Source organism: Mesoplodon densirostris, chromosome 9 (assembly GCF_025265405.1).
Source record: "Mesoplodon densirostris isolate mMesDen1 chromosome 9, mMesDen1 primary haplotype, whole genome shotgun sequence".
NCBI lineage: Eukaryota > Metazoa > Chordata > Mammalia > Artiodactyla > Ziphiidae > Mesoplodon > Mesoplodon densirostris.
Window position 1 is genome coordinate 92,723,600 of NC_082669.1, and position 19,425 is coordinate 92,743,024.

The window sequence follows — 19,425 nt, forward strand, 5'->3', positions numbered from 1 at the left end:
CTTGATTAACTTGATAATCCCCATTATTTGTTGCCCTAAGCAAACTCAGTATCTTGCAATAGCTTCTTACTATCATTGCTTTTGTTTTATGTCTTCCATTGTCAGTGTAACTGTGGTGATACAACTTATTTTAATAGAAAATGTAATTTAAGGAAGTAGTCACAGTACTTTAAAAATGGAAACTTGAGAAAAAGCAGAAGCAGCCTTTAGTAGACATGTAATAATGTTTTAGTCTTTAGTAAAGCTAAAGAAAGAAGTTACTTGTTACACACTACTACCAAAATGAAGAAATTTTACTTTGACTTTCGTAGTTTCTTGAGTATGCGTGCATTTTTTAAAAATCTGGTTTATTTATTACAGGTTCATTATTTATTTGGTGGGAATCCAGGAAAATCTTGCTCCCCAAAGATGAGATTAGATGACTTCTGGTCACTGAAATTGTGTAGGCCTTCAAAAGATTACTTACTGAGGCATTGCAAGTACCTCATAAGAAAACACAGGTATAAAAATAAATCACTGAAAACTTTTATTTAGCATTATCAGCTATTGTTGGTATTACCTAAGCTTTGGAGATGTGACTTTGTCTTTGGAAATTTAGTAACATGACACTGTAAGTACTGTGAAGATCATGACTTTTGTAAATGCCCTGTCCTCCTTTTTTTTGCTTTCTTCTTTCAAAGGACGGTACAAAGTGAAGATAGATCTTGATGCTAAAAATTATTAAAGATAGAGCAAGGATATTTTGCAGCTGTTAATGGAAAAAGTTTCTGTGAACGTGATGAACCTACCTTCAAGTAACTCAAGGCCTAACCACTACAGATTATATCAGTTCTAGATTATTGGCATGTGACTGACCTGTTGATAACTCTCTTAACAGTGAATGTGATGATATAGTTGAGTAAATAATCTCTTTATAATTTGATGTTTCAGAATACAACTTCAAATATGATTATAGCTTTACATCATTACTTTTGCCATTTAATTGCAAAATCAAGTAATCAAACATTTTCATATATCTCCTCGGTCATGTTTGCTTTTTAGCCTTAGCAGGTGATAAGCTGAAAAATGTAGAAAAATACATCTATCCCTTTGGTTACTGGTAGTGTTAGATCGTAATAAAAATTTACAATTTGGAGGGAGAGAAGTTTAGCTTTTAATGATGATAATAGGTACCATTTATGAGCAATTTTGTGTGCTAGATCCTGCATATTATTCTCACAATAAGACAGTGGAGTAGGTACTATTATTATTACTCTTTTATAAAAGAAGAAATGGAAGCGTTTTTAAGTGGGTTGTATAACTGACCTAAGGTCGTTCAGCCGTAAGTGACAGAGCCGGGATTTGATGCAGCGTATTCTGACTCCAGAGTTACCACTTCACCACCACCACCACTCCGTAAACATCTGTATATACACAGACATGCACACGTGTGTTTATATGTTTAGTATATAATTACGTATTATATTTTATATAGAATATAAATAAATAAAAATCTCTGTGTAGGTGTTAGATTTGTGTTCCTTTATCATATCATGTTTGCTTGTTATTTCTCTGCTTTCACAAGTTGTGCTTGAGAGATAAATTGGTAACAAAAGCTAGTTGCTTCTGTTACCTTGTTATTACTATGAGTAATTAAGAGTATTTCCTATAGAATCTATAGGAGAAAAGGTCTGAATTGTCACATTGGCTGGATGGCCAGAGATAAATTCTGTCTTACTAACAAGATTTAAGCTTGAGGTACCTTCAGCTAATGTTTACGTTGCTAAAATATTATTCCTTGGTACTTAATGTTAAAGTTTGTTTTTAAAAGTTTAAAAAAAGTTAAACTTTGTTTTAAAAGGTTAAGACAAATAAGACAATAAGACAAATTTGGGGAAATCAAAATGGTTTTTTTTTTCCTACTTCAGATACAACTATAGTTAGAATGTTGAGTTGAGGTTTTAAAAAAAATTTCCTGACCAAAAGCCCACTAGAGGTTAAAGAAGGTCGTATAGTGCTGTATGTAAAGAATTCGAACTTATAAACACTTTCCTCTGGCTTTTTTTTTTTTTTTTTTTTTGGCGGTACGCAGGCCTCTCACCGCTGCAGCCTCTCCCGTTGCAGAGCACAGGCTCCGGACGCACAGGCTCAGCGGCCATGGCTCACGGGCCTAGCCGCTCCGCGGCATGTGGGATCCTCCTAGACTGGGGCCCGAACCCGTGTCCCCTGCATCGGCAGGCGGACTCCCAACCACTGCGCCACCAGGGAAGTCCTTTCCTCCTCTGGCTTTTAATTAGAAAAGTAATCCATGGTTAATAAAGAAAGAAAAAAGTCCTCTCTCCCCACCACAAAGAATTGAATCATCTCTCATCCCACCATTCAAAAATAATATTTTGGTGTGTATCCCTTGAATTTTATGTGCACAAATAGAATTTTTGTTTGTTTAAAAAATAAGGATCATCTTGCTTTGAATCTGATGTCTTTTAATGAGTGATGTATTATAAACATCTTATTGCCATGTTAAAAAATAAAAATACAAATCATAATTATAATGGCTACATAGTGTTCTACTCTGTGTAATTTACTTAACTAGTCTCCTTTTGTTGAATATTTAGATTATTTCCAACTTATTTGCAATTATAAATAACACTGTAGTTAATGTTATTATATACTTCCATATGCACCCCTATCTAAAATTTCTGTAGGATAACGATAGAATTGTTGAATTATACGTTGCCCTCCAGAAAGTTAATTTTCATTCCTTCTGGAAGTAAGTAGAATTATTCATTTTCCCACAACCAGCCTATCCTAAGAAGTATTATTATTTTTGATCTTGGGCAGTCATTTTTCTCCTTTAAAAATCTATCAGTGGACAGGTGAAATGACAATTTATGGGAATCTGAAATATATATTATGGCATGTTTTAAGTTTCAAGTACAAAACATCATTAGTGACTTGTGCTAGTAAAGGCACAAAGTGAAGAATGAAAGTGGATAAGGAAAATAATAATCAGTAACAAATTATTTAAATTTTTAATTACATTATAAAAGACTAGCAAATCTTGTGAGTGTGAGAATGATTCATGAAATAAAGTGACCGAAGTTGAAAGGTAGCAAGTTTGTGTGATTGGGCAAATAATCGACCTTTGAAATTTGCTACTATTTAGTTAAAATATAAATTTTAAAGTATAAATTTTAGTTAAAATATAAATTTGGAGGGAGAGAAGTATATTGAATGCCAAGAAAGTATCTTTGTTCTTAATGGTGCCACATAATACAGAAAATAAAGTGCCACTGTTTTTTCCTATAGCATTCAAGTTTCCAAATATATTGATGATTGGAGGTGGAAAGGAGCAAAAGAAAAAAATTTAAATACGATTAGTTTCTTGTTCCTTTAGAACAAGAGAGCAGAACTGTTGGCTGAAATATAATTCTAGACTGCAGACACAAGTCCAGTAATAAGTTTTTGTGGGCTAACAAAAAAGCTTAAAAAAAGAAAAGAGAGAACACACCTTCCAGGAAAATGGATCCCTTTGCTGGATTTATTTAACAGTAAAGTAGGTGTGTGTTGGTTGTTATCAGGTTACAAGGATAAAGACATACTTAGGATATCTCACTGAAAAAGAATTTATTATGAGAATATCCAGAGAATTAAGGTGCTTCCTCAGCACTTGAACAGTGAGGCCTGGTGGAGAATTGTTTAGGATACTGAGACAATTCTGATAGCTAGAAGCTACTGAAGTAGCTTTCCTTGTAACTGAGCCTCTCTCTTTCTGCTGCTTTCTGTCTGCTATTCCTGTTCTACTTCCTGACTCTGCTTTCCCTTATGGCTTCAGTAGGTGGCTAGGTAGCTAGGTAGTAGGAAAGAATGAAGGGAGACAAGGGTAGGAAGAGAAGGAATCTGTCATCTCATATCTTCTGCTTATTGCCTTCTGTGTTTTGTATGTTTTTTGTGTCCTTGTGTATCTCACATTCAGATTCTCTAAGAGAGTATCTTCTTACAGAGAGTTCCCTAGAGAGAGTATCCCTATTGGAAAGAATTCTGCCAGGCCATTTTATAAATTGCTCGTCAAGCTCAAGACGATTGCTTTTGGTTCAGGTGTCAAAACTCTGGTCTAATTCATTGTGGACAAGATGGTAGAGTGACATGGACCTAAGACTCTCATCTGAGGGTTGTAAGGCTGGCTGACAATCAGGGTACTATCTGGTACAAGAAAACTGAAATAATTTGACAGTCTTTGCCCCTCCAGGTACCCTATCACTGAGATTAGCTCTAAAGACAGGAAATTATTGATGCCATCAGCTGAACACAGTTGTGAAAGGCTCTTTACTATTTTCCTTTCCCAAATGAAATTAAATGTCTTCTATTCTTTCTGTATAATATTTTGAAAAGCATACCAGTTTATTAGAAATAAATACATATCTAATTATGCTATTACAAAAGGAATTATCATTATTTAAATAGATATATAGTCCCAAGCAGACTTTTTTAATTTAAGAAAATGCATTGTTTCCTTTCAGCTTTAGAATCAGAGACACTTGAGTTTAATTCTACTTCTGCCACTTACTGGGTCTTAGCTTGGCCAAGTTCATTTACTAGTCTCAGTTCCTCATCTGTTTTTTTTTTTAATGATGATAAACTTCTCATCATAGAGTTATGGGAGGATACATGAAATGATATATGTAAGATACTTGATACAGTGTCTAGCACAAAACAAACGATTGATAAATGCTACAGTTTTTGTTATTGTTATTACTGACTGAGACATGGAAATAGTCTCATTAAAAATATCTAATCAGTGTTAATGATACTCATTAAAAGAAACTATACTCGGGCTTCCCTGGTGGCGCAGTGGTTGGGAGTCCGCCTGCCGATGCAGGGGACACGGGTTTGTACCCCGGTCTGGGAGGATCCCACATGCCGCGGAGCGGCTGGGCCCGTGAGCCATGGCCGCTGAGCCTGCACGTCTGGAGCCTGTGCTCCGCAGTGGGAGAGGCCGCAGCAGTGAGAGGCCCGCATACCACAAAAAAAAAAAAAAAAAAAAAAAGAAACTATACTCATTTCACTTTCTGAAGTATCTGTTAAACATCTCCAGTGGAAAGTATATGACACAAATCTAGGAAAGTATTTTTATTTTATCTCTACTTGTTTTTTTATGAAACATTTGGTTGTTTTGCACTTCTGTTATATAAAATATTTGACATATTCACTATGTTTTGTAGTTGATTTAATCTTAGCTTATAGTTTTAAGAGGAGGGTCGGAAATGCTCTTATCCAGTCTCTAGCGCCACAGCCTGACATTACCATTACATCTCCAGGGACTCCACATGTACACTATTTATATATGTGTCAGTATTCTTACTTCTGGATTCTTAAACACAGGTTTTTTAGATATCCACAGTATCTTCTCAGATACAGAGTATTCCACTCTGGGTTTAAAAGATATTTCTGATGTTTTTTCATAACTCTAGACAATTATTATTCTTGTTTACATTTTCTAGGTTTGAAGAGAAGGCCCAAATGGATCCCCTTAGTGCTCTGAAATATCTACAAAATGATCTTTATATAACTGTGGATCATTCAGACCCAGAAGAGACAAAAGAGGTAAAGGTGGTAATAAACTTCAGAAATTGAACAATTAAAAAATTGTCTTTCTAACTTATATTTGTTGACTTTGCTCTTGGGTGTTTAAAGGAAAGTGAGGAAAATATGATGACAATAAAAATCTTAAAAATGGTACAGAGCAGATGAAATAAAAATTGAGTAGACATATTTTCATGTGGTAATCGAAGATTCAAGTCACACAAAAACCTGTGATCCACTCAGAAAAGGATTCTCAGTTATAAAGTTTTAAGTAGTCATTAGATTTTGTATTGGGAAGGAAATAGAAAATTTTACTTCTGCCGTAGTTCCATACTTCTTTTACTTAAGGGTTACATGAAGTTCAGTATAAACTTTTTCTACTGATACTCGAAAATCCCCCTAAAAGAAGAAAGGAAACTCTCCTTTATTGTAAGGAGAAAGTGAAGAGAGGTTGGTGGGAGTAGAATCTTTGCTGGCTTGATATTTAGTTATATGAATGTTGTAGCAGTACAGTTTTACCATAGGCTACTAACTTCGTTCATCAGACTTAGAACTTAGTAACGGATCATTACTTTTCAGTTTTTTTGATACATAACATGGGATGGAAGCAACTGTTTCTAAGATTTAATATTCTTAGGGCATATTTTCGTATCCACAGTGTGTGAATATACCTGCAATGAGTTTCATGGTCTTACAACCTCTCTTCCAACTTCTAAGATTCCTTTTGTCACTTCTTCCTTTTGCCAACTATTCTTGTTCATAGTTCATCTAGCAACATCTGAACTGCTTATTTTACCTTCCATTCTCAGAATTGGTGATTATATGTAGTTCTGTTCCTTACATCTATTTCCCTGTTAGCTGTTGCTGTGCTTTGGCTTTGTAATAGCAACATCAAGCAGTGTTTTCCTCTGTTCAGCATTGACACAGGTATCAGACTGAATGGCTTTCAGGTACCAGGTTCATTGTACTTTCAAGCAGAAGAGCCTGCATGTCCTTGGCACCAAAACAAAGAAATACTCTTTCATAGTTGCCTACTGTGAAAATAAGCCCTAGTTCTCTCACTCAGTATTGGTTACAACCCTTCAGTAGGTGGAGAATCAGCAGAACACATTTTAAAACCCCCTGAAAGAGGACAGTTAATTGTCTTTTCTTGAGTCTTCAGTCAATTCATGATACTATTTGAAATAGGGAGAATTGTCATGATTTTGCCAAGTAGCAGAATATATTTGGTTTAATCTGTTATGGCTTAAAAACTGAACATAGTTGTGAAGAGTCCATTAATGTTCATTTTGTTAGACCATGCATTTGATAGTTATAAATGGATTTTCTTGTGTTTTCACCATAGTCTGTCTAAAATGGCTATAATCCAGAATTCATTTTTCTTTTATTTTTTAAAACCAAACCAAAACAAAATATTTCAAAGTAAATAATTTCAGCTGTGTGAGTTGCAAGGAGGCCAAAGAAAACAGTTTGCTCTTAAAGCTAAGCTAGTAGGAAAGTCCAGGACAGGGAGGTATCTCAAGTTCAAACAGTCATTTTAAGAATTTTGGTAGTGGGTTTCTCTTTTCCTGAAGAGTATCAAATTGTGATTTTGTATGCCACAGACTTCCACTCCATTTCTAAAAAGCTGTATCTATCAAGATTTGTTTAACCCTAGTAGAAGTTAGTAAAAATGATATTATTCATGTGTATTCAGCATCAGAATCACTTTAGAAACTTTTTCAGAACAATACCCTCACCCTAAGAGTCTCCTCTGTCTGCTCTTTTACAACGGAAAACTGAAAACACACCTAAAAAATTGAGAAGTACTGGTCTGTAAGATTATTCTTTTGTTTAAAAACGTGTGAACAGATTTCGTTTGGGGAAAGAAATCCCTTGGTGACAGTTCCAGTATATATATGTACTTACAGTATCTGTTAGTGAGGTATATAGATCTTCGCTTTTCATTGTAAGAAATCATTCCCCTTTTTGAGAAAGGCCTTACTGATCTTCATTTTCTGTAGTAGCTTGGTTTTGTTCTCTATGTATGTTTTACAAATTTTTCATTATATTAAATGATTTTATCAGCAACCAGAAGTGGTTTTTAGATTTTTCTCCCCCTTTTTTGGGTCATCATTGTGTCTGTTAGTCGCAAAATGCTGGTGGACTATCAACTAATGGTTCTTTGCTTTCTTCCAATCTCCAGAGCATGGGTTCTAAATTGGTGATGAGCTTATAATAAAGCTTACAAACATTATATTTTTTTCTAGAAAAGGGCCAAGAAAAGGATGCCTAAACTGATACTACCATTTTCAGAGAGGATTCTATAATAGAGAAGGAACAAGAAAAACAAGTTTTCAGCCAGTATTGCACACTTTGTATTAATTGTCTTTCTACTGAGCTTCCAAAGTACTGATGTCATTTATTTAACAGATTGTGTAGAGTTCCTACAATATGCCAGGCATTCTTCTAGGTATAAGAGATATACCAGTGAACCAAACAAGATACTTGCCCAGGAGGTACTTACATACTAGTGGGGAGGAACAATAAACATATTAAATAAATTATACCATGCATTAGAATTTGATAAGTATTATAGGAAAGTTAAAAAGAGATCAAAAATATAAGGGGACTTCCCTGGTGGCGCAGTGGTTAAGAATCTGCCTGCCAATGCAGGGGACCCAGGTTCGAGCCCTAGTTTGGGAAGACCCCACATGCCACGGAGCAACTAAGCCCGTGTGCCACAACTACTGAGCCTGCGCTCTAGAGCCTGCGAGCCACAACTACTGAAGCCCTCGAGCCACAACTATGGAAGCCCACGCGCCTAGAGCCTGTGCTCTGCGATGAGAAGCCACCGCAATGAGAAGCCTGCGCACCGCAACGAAGAGTAGCCCCTGCTTGCCGCAACTAGGGAAAGCCCGCACACAGCAACGAAGACCCAACACAGCCAAAAATAAATAAATAAATAAAACCTATGTTTTATTTATATTTATATATATATATATATATATATATATATATATATATATATATATATATATATATACACACATACATATGGGGTAAGAATTGGGCAGTTGCAGTATTAAATAGAATAATCATAATAGACCTCATTTGGAAATCAGATTTGCACAAAGACTTGAATATGAGGGAGTGGTCTAAGTAGATAATTTAGGGAAGGTAATTCCTAGCAAAGGGAGGGCTAGAACAGAGACCCTGGGATGAGAGTATTTGGCTTTGTTTAGAACGGCCAGGAGACACTTGTGGCTGGAGTAGAGGTAAGGAGAGTGAAAGCAGTCAGAGATGAGGTCCAAGAGGTAAGAGCAAGGATTGGCAGAACAGATTATGAATGACTTCGTAAGTCATTATTAAGGAGTTTGGCTTTTACTCTGAATAGGGAGCTGGCTCAGGGTATTGTCCATGCAGAGGAGTGATATCATCTGCTTTATGTTTTCATTAGGTCACTCTGACTACTGTATTGAGAATAGACTAAAAGGGAACAAGGATGGAGGCAAAGAGAACTGTGAGGGAGCTGTAGAAATCTAAGCAAGGGGGATTGTTGCTCAGGGCAAAGTAGTAGCAATAGAAATGGTGAGAAGTAAAAAAGGTCAGATTCTCTCTCCCTCCCTCTCTCTCTCTCTCTCTCTCTCTCTCTCTCTCTCTCTATATATATATATATATATATATATATTTTTTTTATATACATATATATATACACACACATACATATGTATGTATGTATGTATGTATGTATATACTTTTTTGGCTGCATGGGGTCTTCGTTGCTGCACGCGGGCTTTCTCTAGTTGCAGCAAGTGGGGGCTACTCTTCATTGCGGTGCGCGGGCTTCTCATTGGGCGGCTTCTCTTGTTGCGGAGCACGGGCTCTAGGCACACGGGCTTCAGTAGTTGCGGTGCGTGAGCTCAGTATTTGTGGCATGTGGGCTTTAGAGTGCAGGCTCAGTAGTTGCGGCACACGGGCTTTTAGTTGCTCTGAGACATGTGGGATCTTCCTGGACCAGGATGGAACCCGTGTCCCCTGCATTGACAGGCGGATTCTTAACCACCCCGCCACCAGGGAAGTCCCCTCAGTATATTTTAAAGGTAGAACCAATGGAATTTTATGATTGGGTGTAGGGTTTGAAAGAAATGACTCCAAAGTTTTGAGCCTGAAAAGCTAGAAGGATGGAGTTACTGTCAACTGAAATGAGAAGGTGGAGCCTCCTGACTGGAATCAGGAGTTTAATTTTGCATATGTTCAGTTTAAGATGCCTGTGAAACAACCAGCTTGAGATGTTGAAGTGATAGTTGGATATTCAAGTCTGAAGCTGGGGAGAGAGGACTGACCTTATTCAGATTGTGTACTATTACTCAGTACCTGTTAAAACTCTAGGCCAGTACATAGCAGTGCCACTTATTTAATTGGATGGTTAAAATAACAGTTTTCTCCCCATCCTTCTGTTTAGAGCCAGTGAAGTTTATCTTTCATCTTAGAAGTTAGAAAAGAGCAACAAATTAACCTCAAATAAGTATTCACTAGAATATAGGAAATTAGTAAAATAGGAAACAGTAGAAAAAATGTAAAAAGTGAAAAGTTTGTTCTTTGAAAAAGTGACTAAAATTGGTCAACCTCTAGCAAGACTTATCAAGGAAACAAATAATGAAAACATAAATTATCAACATCACAAATGAAAAGGGGAGATCATTACAGCCCTACCTATGTTAAAAGTGTACTAAGGAGATATTATGAACAAGTTTGTCAACAAATTGAGCAACTTGATGAAATGGACTAATTTCTTGAAAGATACAACTTACCAGAACTAACACAAGAAGAATTAGAAAATCTTAAGGAACTCCATATCAATTACAGAGATTGAATTTGTAATTGAAAACTTTTCAAGAGAGAAAATACTAGGCCTGGATGGCTATATCAGTAAATTCTATCAACCCTTTAAGGAAGAAAAAATGCCAATTTGGTATAGATTCGTAGAAATCAGAATAAGACAGAACACCTTCTAAATCCTTTTATGAAGCAGCTTAACTCTGATGTAGAAACCCAAAAAAGACATTACAAGCAAAGAAAATTACAAACCAATACCCCTGTGACTGTAGGTACAAAATTCTTAAGAAAATTTTAGTTAATTGAATCCAGCAATATATAAAAAGGTTAATGCACAATAGCCAAGAGGGGGTTTATGCTAGGAGTACAAAGTTGGTTTCACATTTGAAAATCAGTATATTTCACCACATTGGCAGAATGAAAGAGAAAAACCACAGATCATCTCGATAAGTGAATAAAATCATTTGACAGAATGCAAAACCCATTGATGATAAAAGTTCTTAACAAACCAGGAATAAAGGAAACATCATAAATCTCATAAAGGGCATCTGTGAAAAACATTCAGCTAGTACCATAGTTAATTGTAAAACATTAAACCCTTTCCCCTAAGATTATGACAAGGAAAGGTTGTCTGCTTCAACACCTCTATTTAGCATTGTGCCAGAAGTCCTAGCTAGTACGATATGGTAAGAAAAAGAAATAAACAGCATATAGATTTGAAAGGAGGAAGTAAAATTGTTTGCATTTTTAGATGACAAATTAAAGAATACCTAAATAAATGGAGAAATAAATCACATTTGTGGTTTGAAAGACTAAAAAGTGTTGAGATGCCCATTCTCCCCAAATTGGTTTATAATTTAATGCAGTTCCTGTCAATATTCCAGCCAGTTTGGGTTTCTTTGTTATTGAGGAGATAGACAAACTTATTCTAAAATTTAGTCGAAATGCAAAGGCTCTGGACTAGCTAAAACAATCTTGAAAAAAGAAAAAGTTGGAGGTCTCATACTTATTATCTGATTTCAGGACTCTGTATAGAGCCATAGTAATCAAGGTGGTGCGGTAATGCCTTAAGGATAGACAAATAGATCAATAGAACAGAATAGAGTTCAGAAATAGACTCATATATATGCAGTCAGTTTACTTTTTTTTTACCAGAGCACCAAGTCCAATAAGGAAAAAGTTTTTTTAAACAAATAGTGCTAAATAATGATATCTCAACCCCTATTTCACTTTTTTTTTTTTTTTTGCGGTACGTGGGCCTCTCACTGTTGTGGCCTCTCCCGTTGCGGAGCACAGGCTCTGGACGCACAGGCTTAGCAGCCATGGCTCATGGGCCCAGCCGCTCCGCGGCATGTGGGATCTTCCCGGACCGGGACACAAACCCGTGTCCCCTGCATCGGCAGTCGGACTCTCAACCACTGCGCCACCAGGGAAGCCCATCAACCCCTATTTCACTCTTAACACAAAAATTAAGATGGATTATGGATCTAAGTATAAAACCCAAAACAAACTTTAAGAAGAAAACAGATTATCTTCACAGCCTTGGGATAAGCAAAGCTTTCTTGGACATGACACAAAAGGCACTAATCATGAAAGAAAAAGTTGACAAATTGGACTTCAACAAAATTAAAATTTCTGCTCATTAAAAGACCAATATTCCTTCTTTTAACTGACCTGTTTTCCAGCATCCTCATTCAAGATAAATATGAATAGTTCTCCTAAATTTTTATTTCTTTACCGATTTGTTAAAGTACCAGTGATGCAATAGTTTTATCTTATTTTGTCATTGTTCAGTTGCATTGTCTGATTTAAACTAACTCTGGCTAGCCTGGGAGTCTAATCAACACTTACAACATTTTTTTCAATGTAAAAAAGACCTTTGAGCCTTTATAATTATATGATAATACAATTATGTATGGCCATGGAATACCAATCTAAGTTGTAATTTAGGGATGGCTTATGCATAATAACCATGCTTTTTTTCTCAGAGTTTGATTTACACAGAGACATCAGGTGTTTTACAGTAGCATGCATTTATTTTTGAAGTGAGAATTCATATTTACTAAAAGTTCAGTAACTGTGTACAGGGCATCAGTCTCTCTACATGTGATAGATTCCCAAATGGGTAATTTTCTTTTTCTTTAATCGAAGTATAGTTGATTTACAATATTATATTAGTTTCAGGTGTGTAAAATAGTGATTCAATACTTATATAGATTATATCCCATTTAAAGTTATTATAAAATACTGGCTATATTCCCTGAGCTGTACAATGTGTCTTTGTAGCTTATTTATTTTATACATAGTAGTTTGTACCTCTTAATCTTATCTCTGTCCTGCCCCTACCCCTTTCTGTCTTCCCATTGGTAACCGCTAGTTTGTTCTCTCTATCTGTGAGTCTTTCTGTTTTGTTTTATTCATTCATTTATTCTTTAGGTTCCACGTATAAGTGGTAACATCTGGTATTTGTCTTTCTCTGTCTGACTTACTTCATTTAGCATAATACCCTCTAGGTCCATCCATGTTGTTGCAGATGGCATTATTTCATTCTTTTTTATGTCTGAGTAGTATTCCATCGTATATATATACCACATCTTCTTTATCCATTCATCTGTTGATGGACAGTTAGGTTGCTTCCATATCAGGCTATTGTAAATAATGCTGCTGTGAACATTGGAGTGCATGTATCTTTTCAAATTAGTGTTTTCATTTTCTTTGGATGTATACTCAAGAGTGGAATTGCTGGATCATATGGTAGTGAGTAATATTTTATATTTCAGTTGACCTATTGTTTCTTAATAAATACATACTTTAATATATTTTTAAAATAAAATAATTCCAGGACTTGGTCTAGTATTTTGGAAAATGATAATAGCCATCCCCTAGAAAAGTCAGCATGTTGTTTAATCTAAATACGGTGTTCTTGCCACTTTTTGGTGAATAGACTTAGGCAACACATGTGCGGAGACATCCAGTGGCTAATGAATGGTCAAAATTATAGGAGTTTTTTCTCCAGTGTGCTTACCTAACTAATTTGCTTTTTTCTCTCTCTCCCCCCGCAACCCACAGTTTCAGCTCCTAGCTTCAGCTCTGTTTAAATCTGGTTCAGATTTCACAGCTCTAGGTAAGTATTCCAGTATAATTTATCTGGCCATATGCCCTAGAATTTGGGAGGTTGGACTTCGATTTCTTTTAAATGAAACATCAGATGAGGTGTCATCCAAACAAATGAAGCAAGTTTCAAGGTAGCATGCAAAATTTCTAATAACCTGCTACAAGGTTATTTTCCAGGCATCAGTCCCCAGTTCATGGATCAGTTTGCAGTTCCTATTACACCAATTGCTGGGTTATTATGCAAACAGATGGCAATAGAAGCCTGATCAAAATAAATTAATTTGTATAACGTTGTTTTGGAATGCAGACTGTGTTACTGATATAGTTACCGTGAGTTAACACTTGTTGGTTGAATGGTTTTCCTGTTTGTTCTTTGTGAAATTGTGTGGTGTCAACAGAATGGTGATGGAGTCGGCAATGAAATAAATGTTTGGGAGCAGAGGAACGAATTACCTCTTTCCTGAAAATGGATATTTTTGTATGTTGGTATCTTAATTGTTCAAGTGTTTCTCAAGCATCCCAGATATGGGCATCAGTTTTCACTTAGTAGTACTCTCATTTAGTATTAATGAATTATTAAAGTAGTTAAACTAGATTGTAGTAAAGTGGGGAGTCTGTAGAAGTTCTAGAATCCAGAGCTTTAGTCAGGTGAATTTTCAAGGATCTTTTAGTTAGGATAAGTCATTATAGCTTCAGTTTTTCAACAAGATAGTAGCCTTTTGAAGTATGGGAATTTCCAGCTTTCCTCTTGTCATTATGCAGTCACACAGTGAATGCATATTAATCTCATTAATGCTGGTGCTATTTTTAATTTGCCTTAGAGTCGAGCAATAGTATCGAAAATTTCCAGCATATGTAATATAAATACTTTTCTTTATCTTTGGAATTAAATAATACTTTGGAATATCAGTTTAATTTCTTCATTGTTTGACCTTTTGTCTCTTAAAGGTGAAACATACCTCAAAGGAAAAAAAAAAACAGACATACAATGATGGTGTTTCTCACTGGGATGGGAAATAGTAGCAGTGTCTCTTGGGGTCTTGCCCTTTTTTTGTTTTTCCTTAATGAGTAATTGAGGCTACTCTACTGATCAAGGCAACTGCAGTCCTGAGTTCTAATTCCAGAATATGTAGGATTCCACAGGGCAAGAGGACTGCTCTAAAACGTAACTCCAATAGGTTCTCCTAAAAATTTATGTAATTGTTTACCACTATTCCATACACTCAAAGGGCTTTTAAAAAATGTTTTCAGGTTGTTAGAAATCTCAGCCCTAAGATGGAGAGTCTAGTTATAGGCATTATTTTAGAAAGTTCACACCCTTTTGAATTTTTGTCATTTGAAACAGGTTTAGTGATACAGGAACTGAGAGCCTTGCATATAGATACTCAGTTTGAATAAATGTGTGCCTTGTTAGGTACGGATACTGCAGCCCAGAGCCATTCTTTTTATTTTAATGGTGGACAGCACTGAAATATCTCTGGCTGACTTATATTTAGCCTTTAGAACAAGAATTTTTTGGCAGTCATTTGAATATGTTAGACTGGTGTCAGCAAATGTTTTACTTTTAGCTTATTAACTCTTTTCTTCTTTCTCTGCCCTATTCACTGTCAGCTAATATATTTTGTCAGGAACAGTTTGTTTTAGGTTGGATTCTAAACTTCAGGTACACTGAGATCCGTACAAACACAACAGAAAAAAATACAAAAAGGGAAATTTTCTGTGGGGTTTTGTTTCCTACCTGTCTGAAGGGAGGCAGTTTAGTAGTTAAGAGATAAGAGTGTAGTATAGTGGTTAAGGGTCAGAATCTAGGTTTAGTTATCAGCTCTGCCACTTGCTAATTTTAAAAGTGACTTTGAACAATTCACCTTTCTAAGAATTAAGTTCTTCATCTATAAAATGGAGGTAAGCAGAGTACTTACCTCAAGTTGTTGAGAGAATTAAGTAATTATGAAAAACAACAAAATGAAATACTTAGTAAGTGCTCCATTCAGGTACTAGTATTACTACCTTCTTTATAAATGTAATCTTTGTAACATTGGTGAATTGGATGAGGAGCAAATTCAGATTATATGCTAATTTTAATAAGGAGAAACTTGATATATTACTTATAAACAAAAAGTACCTGTCATAAGGTTTCATGCCTATTTAGAGTTCCTGGTTCTTATTCTCATTCATTTTCTGTCTGATTGTTTTACCTTTATGCCACTTAGAATTGAAATCTAATACATTATTTTATGTATAGATGTATACACTTTTCATGTATAGATGACTGAATATTTTGTTTTCTAAATTATGTCCTGCCAAAATTGGCTCAGCCAAACTGTCTGACTTCCTTCAGAATTCATCCAGTTTATCTTAACCTCTTAGAATTAAAGTATTTACTAATGTTATATGTAATTTAAAGATTTAGAAAGATGGAAAATGATTTGCAAACAGCTGGCATTATCTTAGTTTTGAAAAATGACTGACTTCGGAGAAAAATAACCTTTGGGGATCTTTAGCTTAGAGCTACTGTGTCTGTGTCTGTGGGCACTTTGAAGCTTGAACTTGGGCTTTCTGCTAATTTTAAGAGCATATTTTCAGCAAGGTATGTGACAGGGAAAATCTGGTCTGTAGAAGCATATTGCCTTTCTTGGTCTTCACACCTTTCTTTAGAAGTTTTATAGTCCGTATGCGATGTGCAAGTATGAATTCAGACAACTATTTAAAATATTTTGTCTGAAGTACAATGCTCTTTGGCAGTGTGTTGACATTCGTGAATGAGGAACCTTAGGGATTTCACAGCATTTACTGTGCCCTTTTAGCCTTTATACTTGTACTAAATCCACCAAACTTAGATTTCAGCAAGAGACTTTCTTCAACCTCCTGTCTTTAGCCCACATGTTTACAGGTGATTTTTATATAATAATGAGTTTATTTTAGAAATAAGAAATGTAAACACAAAGAAACTTCTATGTAGGAGAAAAATGAGAATTCTTGCTATTTCTTCCTTATTACCATAAATAGGAAAAGCTACCTAGTCTGTATAGGATGTTAACTTTAAAGTATATTCCTGGGGCTTCCCTGGTGGCGCAGTGGTTAAGAATCCACCTGCGAATGCAGGGGACACGGGTTCAAGCCCTGGGCCGGGAAGATCCCACATGCTGCAGAGCAACTAAGCCCGTGCACCACAACTACTAAGCCTGCGCTCTAGAGCCTGCAAGCCACAACTGCTGAGCCCACGTGCCACAACTGCTGAAGCCCGCGCGCCTAGAGCCCGTGCTCTGCACCAAGAGAAGCCACCGCAGTGAGAAGCCCGTGCACCGCAACAAAGATTAGACCTCACTTGCCAAAACTAGAGAAGGCCTGTGCGCAGCAATAAAGACCCAATGCAGCCAAAAAAAATGAATAAATAAAATTAATTTTTGAAAAAAATTTTTTAAAAGTATATTCCTAATAGGTCACTTTCTTTTAGACCAGTCATTGTCTTCAGTCACAATAGTAATGGTAAAGTGATAGCTATTATTTATTGAGCACTCACTGTGAGACCAGGTACTATTCTAAACACTTTACATGTCATAACTCACTTAATCTTCATAATAACCCTATGAAGTGGCACTAGTATGATCCCCTTTTATTATATGTGAAGAAACTGGAACACAGAGAGGCTAAAGTAAGTTGCCCAGGAATAGTGCTAGTGAGTAGCAAAACCAGGATTCACACCTTAGTAGTTTGGCTTCAGAACTAAATCGCTAACTGTACTACCTCTCATTGAGCTTTACCAGTTTCCACTACTCTGAGCAATAAGTTCCTCATTCCACTGTATGGTGAAAATGAAGTGAGAGAAACAGTAGTTAGGAGCATGAGATTTAAAATCAGTACAACCTTTTTTGTCCTGTCTCTACCATTTAAGTAGTCATGTTGCTATTGATGAGTTTCCTGGTGCCCCACCCATTTTTAATATACATATTTTTTAATATTAAGATTCTCTTTGAACAACTTCCCTCAGTCCCTGCCTGCTTCCCTCAAGTGTAACCACTTGTATTTGGCAGATCTTTATACACCGACATACAGGTAGAGTTGATTCCCATTATTCACAGTAATAGTCTATGAAGTCACCTATAACACTGAATTGGTGAATACTGACCCTTTGCTCCTATGGAAAATACAGAGATAGGGTTCCTGTAAGCCTCTTGTCACAGACTTTTTGTCAATTGATTAATAACATAATGTTGCTTTCTTTCAACAGGAACACACCTTGTGTATTTATACTGTTGATTCATTAACATTGAACTTACACCAACAGCACTATAACTCATTCCTGAATGAAGCTTATCTAACATGTATTTTCTTCATAAGGCACATCGCAACCTTCTTGCACTTAGGAACGCTAGCCAGCACTTCAACACCACACTTGGGGGCCATTTTCAGCAGTGAAGTCACCAACAAAAAACACAGAATGTGAAGAACAGGACACCAAGTAGACTGTGAAAAGGACACTTGTTTATAGTATGAGAACTGAAACAAGAAGGCAGAGCATTACCTAGTTGACCTCAGTTGAGAACATATATTTACATGTGGTGACTCAAATTTTTGCCACTCTGTGTATGTCTGTAAGTGACCACAAAAGTGGCACTAATACTGATTTGGGGGTTACAAATTTTAGCTAGTAAGCAAATGTACAAATATGGAATCTGTGAATAATGAGGATCAACTGTATATATGTGTACACACACACACACACACACACACACACACATAGATGTATGGTTTTATGTTTTCTGGTTTTATTTATTACATAATATAAAAACATGTATTCTCCACATAACTTTTTAAAATTTAATGATGTGGCTTGGAGGTGCTTACATGAAACTATACTAGATTTATTGTATTTGTAAGTGATACACAATATCCCATAATAGGGATCTACCATAATTTAACCATTCATCTAATGAGAGTATAAATTTCAAGTTCATAAACTGAATTCATAAACTGAATCTAATCATAAGGAAGCAGTCAGACACCCCAAATTTAATACATTCTACTACATTACTGCTCTTTGTTTTTTTAATAACAGTGTCACAAACAAAAGAAAAACAAAGGTTGAGGAACTATTCCAGGCTAAAGAGATTGGATAACTAAATATAGTGTTTGATCTTGAATTTTAGATTAGTGGGGAAAATGACTATAAAAAAGAGTTTCGAGACATAAATGTTAAATTTCCTAAATTTAATATATAGTAGTTATTTAACTTTTTTTTTTTTTTTTTTTTTTTTTTGCATTACGCGGGCCTCTCACTGTTGTGGCCTCTCCCGTTGCGGAGCACAGGCTCCGGACACGCAGGCTCAGCAGCCAATGGTTCACGGGCCCAGCCGCTCCGCAGCATGTGGGATCTTCCCGGACCGGGGCACAAACCCGCGTCCCCTGCATCGGCAGGCGGACTCTCAACCACTGCACCACCAGGGAAGCCCATATAGTAGTTATTTAAGTGAATGTTCTTGTTCTTAGGTGAAATGAACTCAAGTATTTAGGGGTGAAGATGTCTACAATTTACTCCCAAGTAGTTCCACAAAAAAAGTATGAGTGGGGTATACAAACACACTTAGAGAACAAGAGAGAATGAAAAAATATGTGGCAAAATGTTAACAATTGGTTAATCTAGGTAAGGATATATGTATATGAATGAATGTTGTACTATTCTTGAAACGTTTCTGTGAGTTTGAACTTTTTCAAAATAAATCGAAAATAAAGCAACTTAGACAACTCAGAAAAACATAAAATAGAAAAAATATAATCTCACCATTCAGAGGTAACCTTTGTTTACATTTTGGAGTATTTCCTTCCATTCATTTGTGTGATATAGTAGTAGGCTTTGTTAAATCTAAAACTCATCTCAAAGAAGTAAACATTTGCCCTCACACTTAAAATAGTAATAATTTTTTTTTTTTTAAA

At 35.9% G+C, this 19,425-nt stretch overlaps 1 protein-coding gene across 2 annotated transcripts in view; it reads left to right on the forward strand.

Moving 5' to 3' along the window:
- Nucleotides 1–19,425, forward strand: part of MKLN1 (muskelin 1) — a 185,681-nt gene that overhangs the window by 156,181 nt on the left and 10,075 nt on the right. For both annotated transcript variants that reach the window (XM_060108841.1, XM_060108840.1), the window contains 3 exons: nucleotides 361–500; nucleotides 5,481–5,583; nucleotides 13,450–13,504. In XM_060108841.1, coding sequence (XP_059964824.1) covers nucleotides 361–500; nucleotides 5,481–5,583; nucleotides 13,450–13,504 — 298 coding nt within the window. The remainder of the gene's footprint in view (nucleotides 1–360; nucleotides 501–5,480; nucleotides 5,584–13,449; nucleotides 13,505–19,425) is intronic.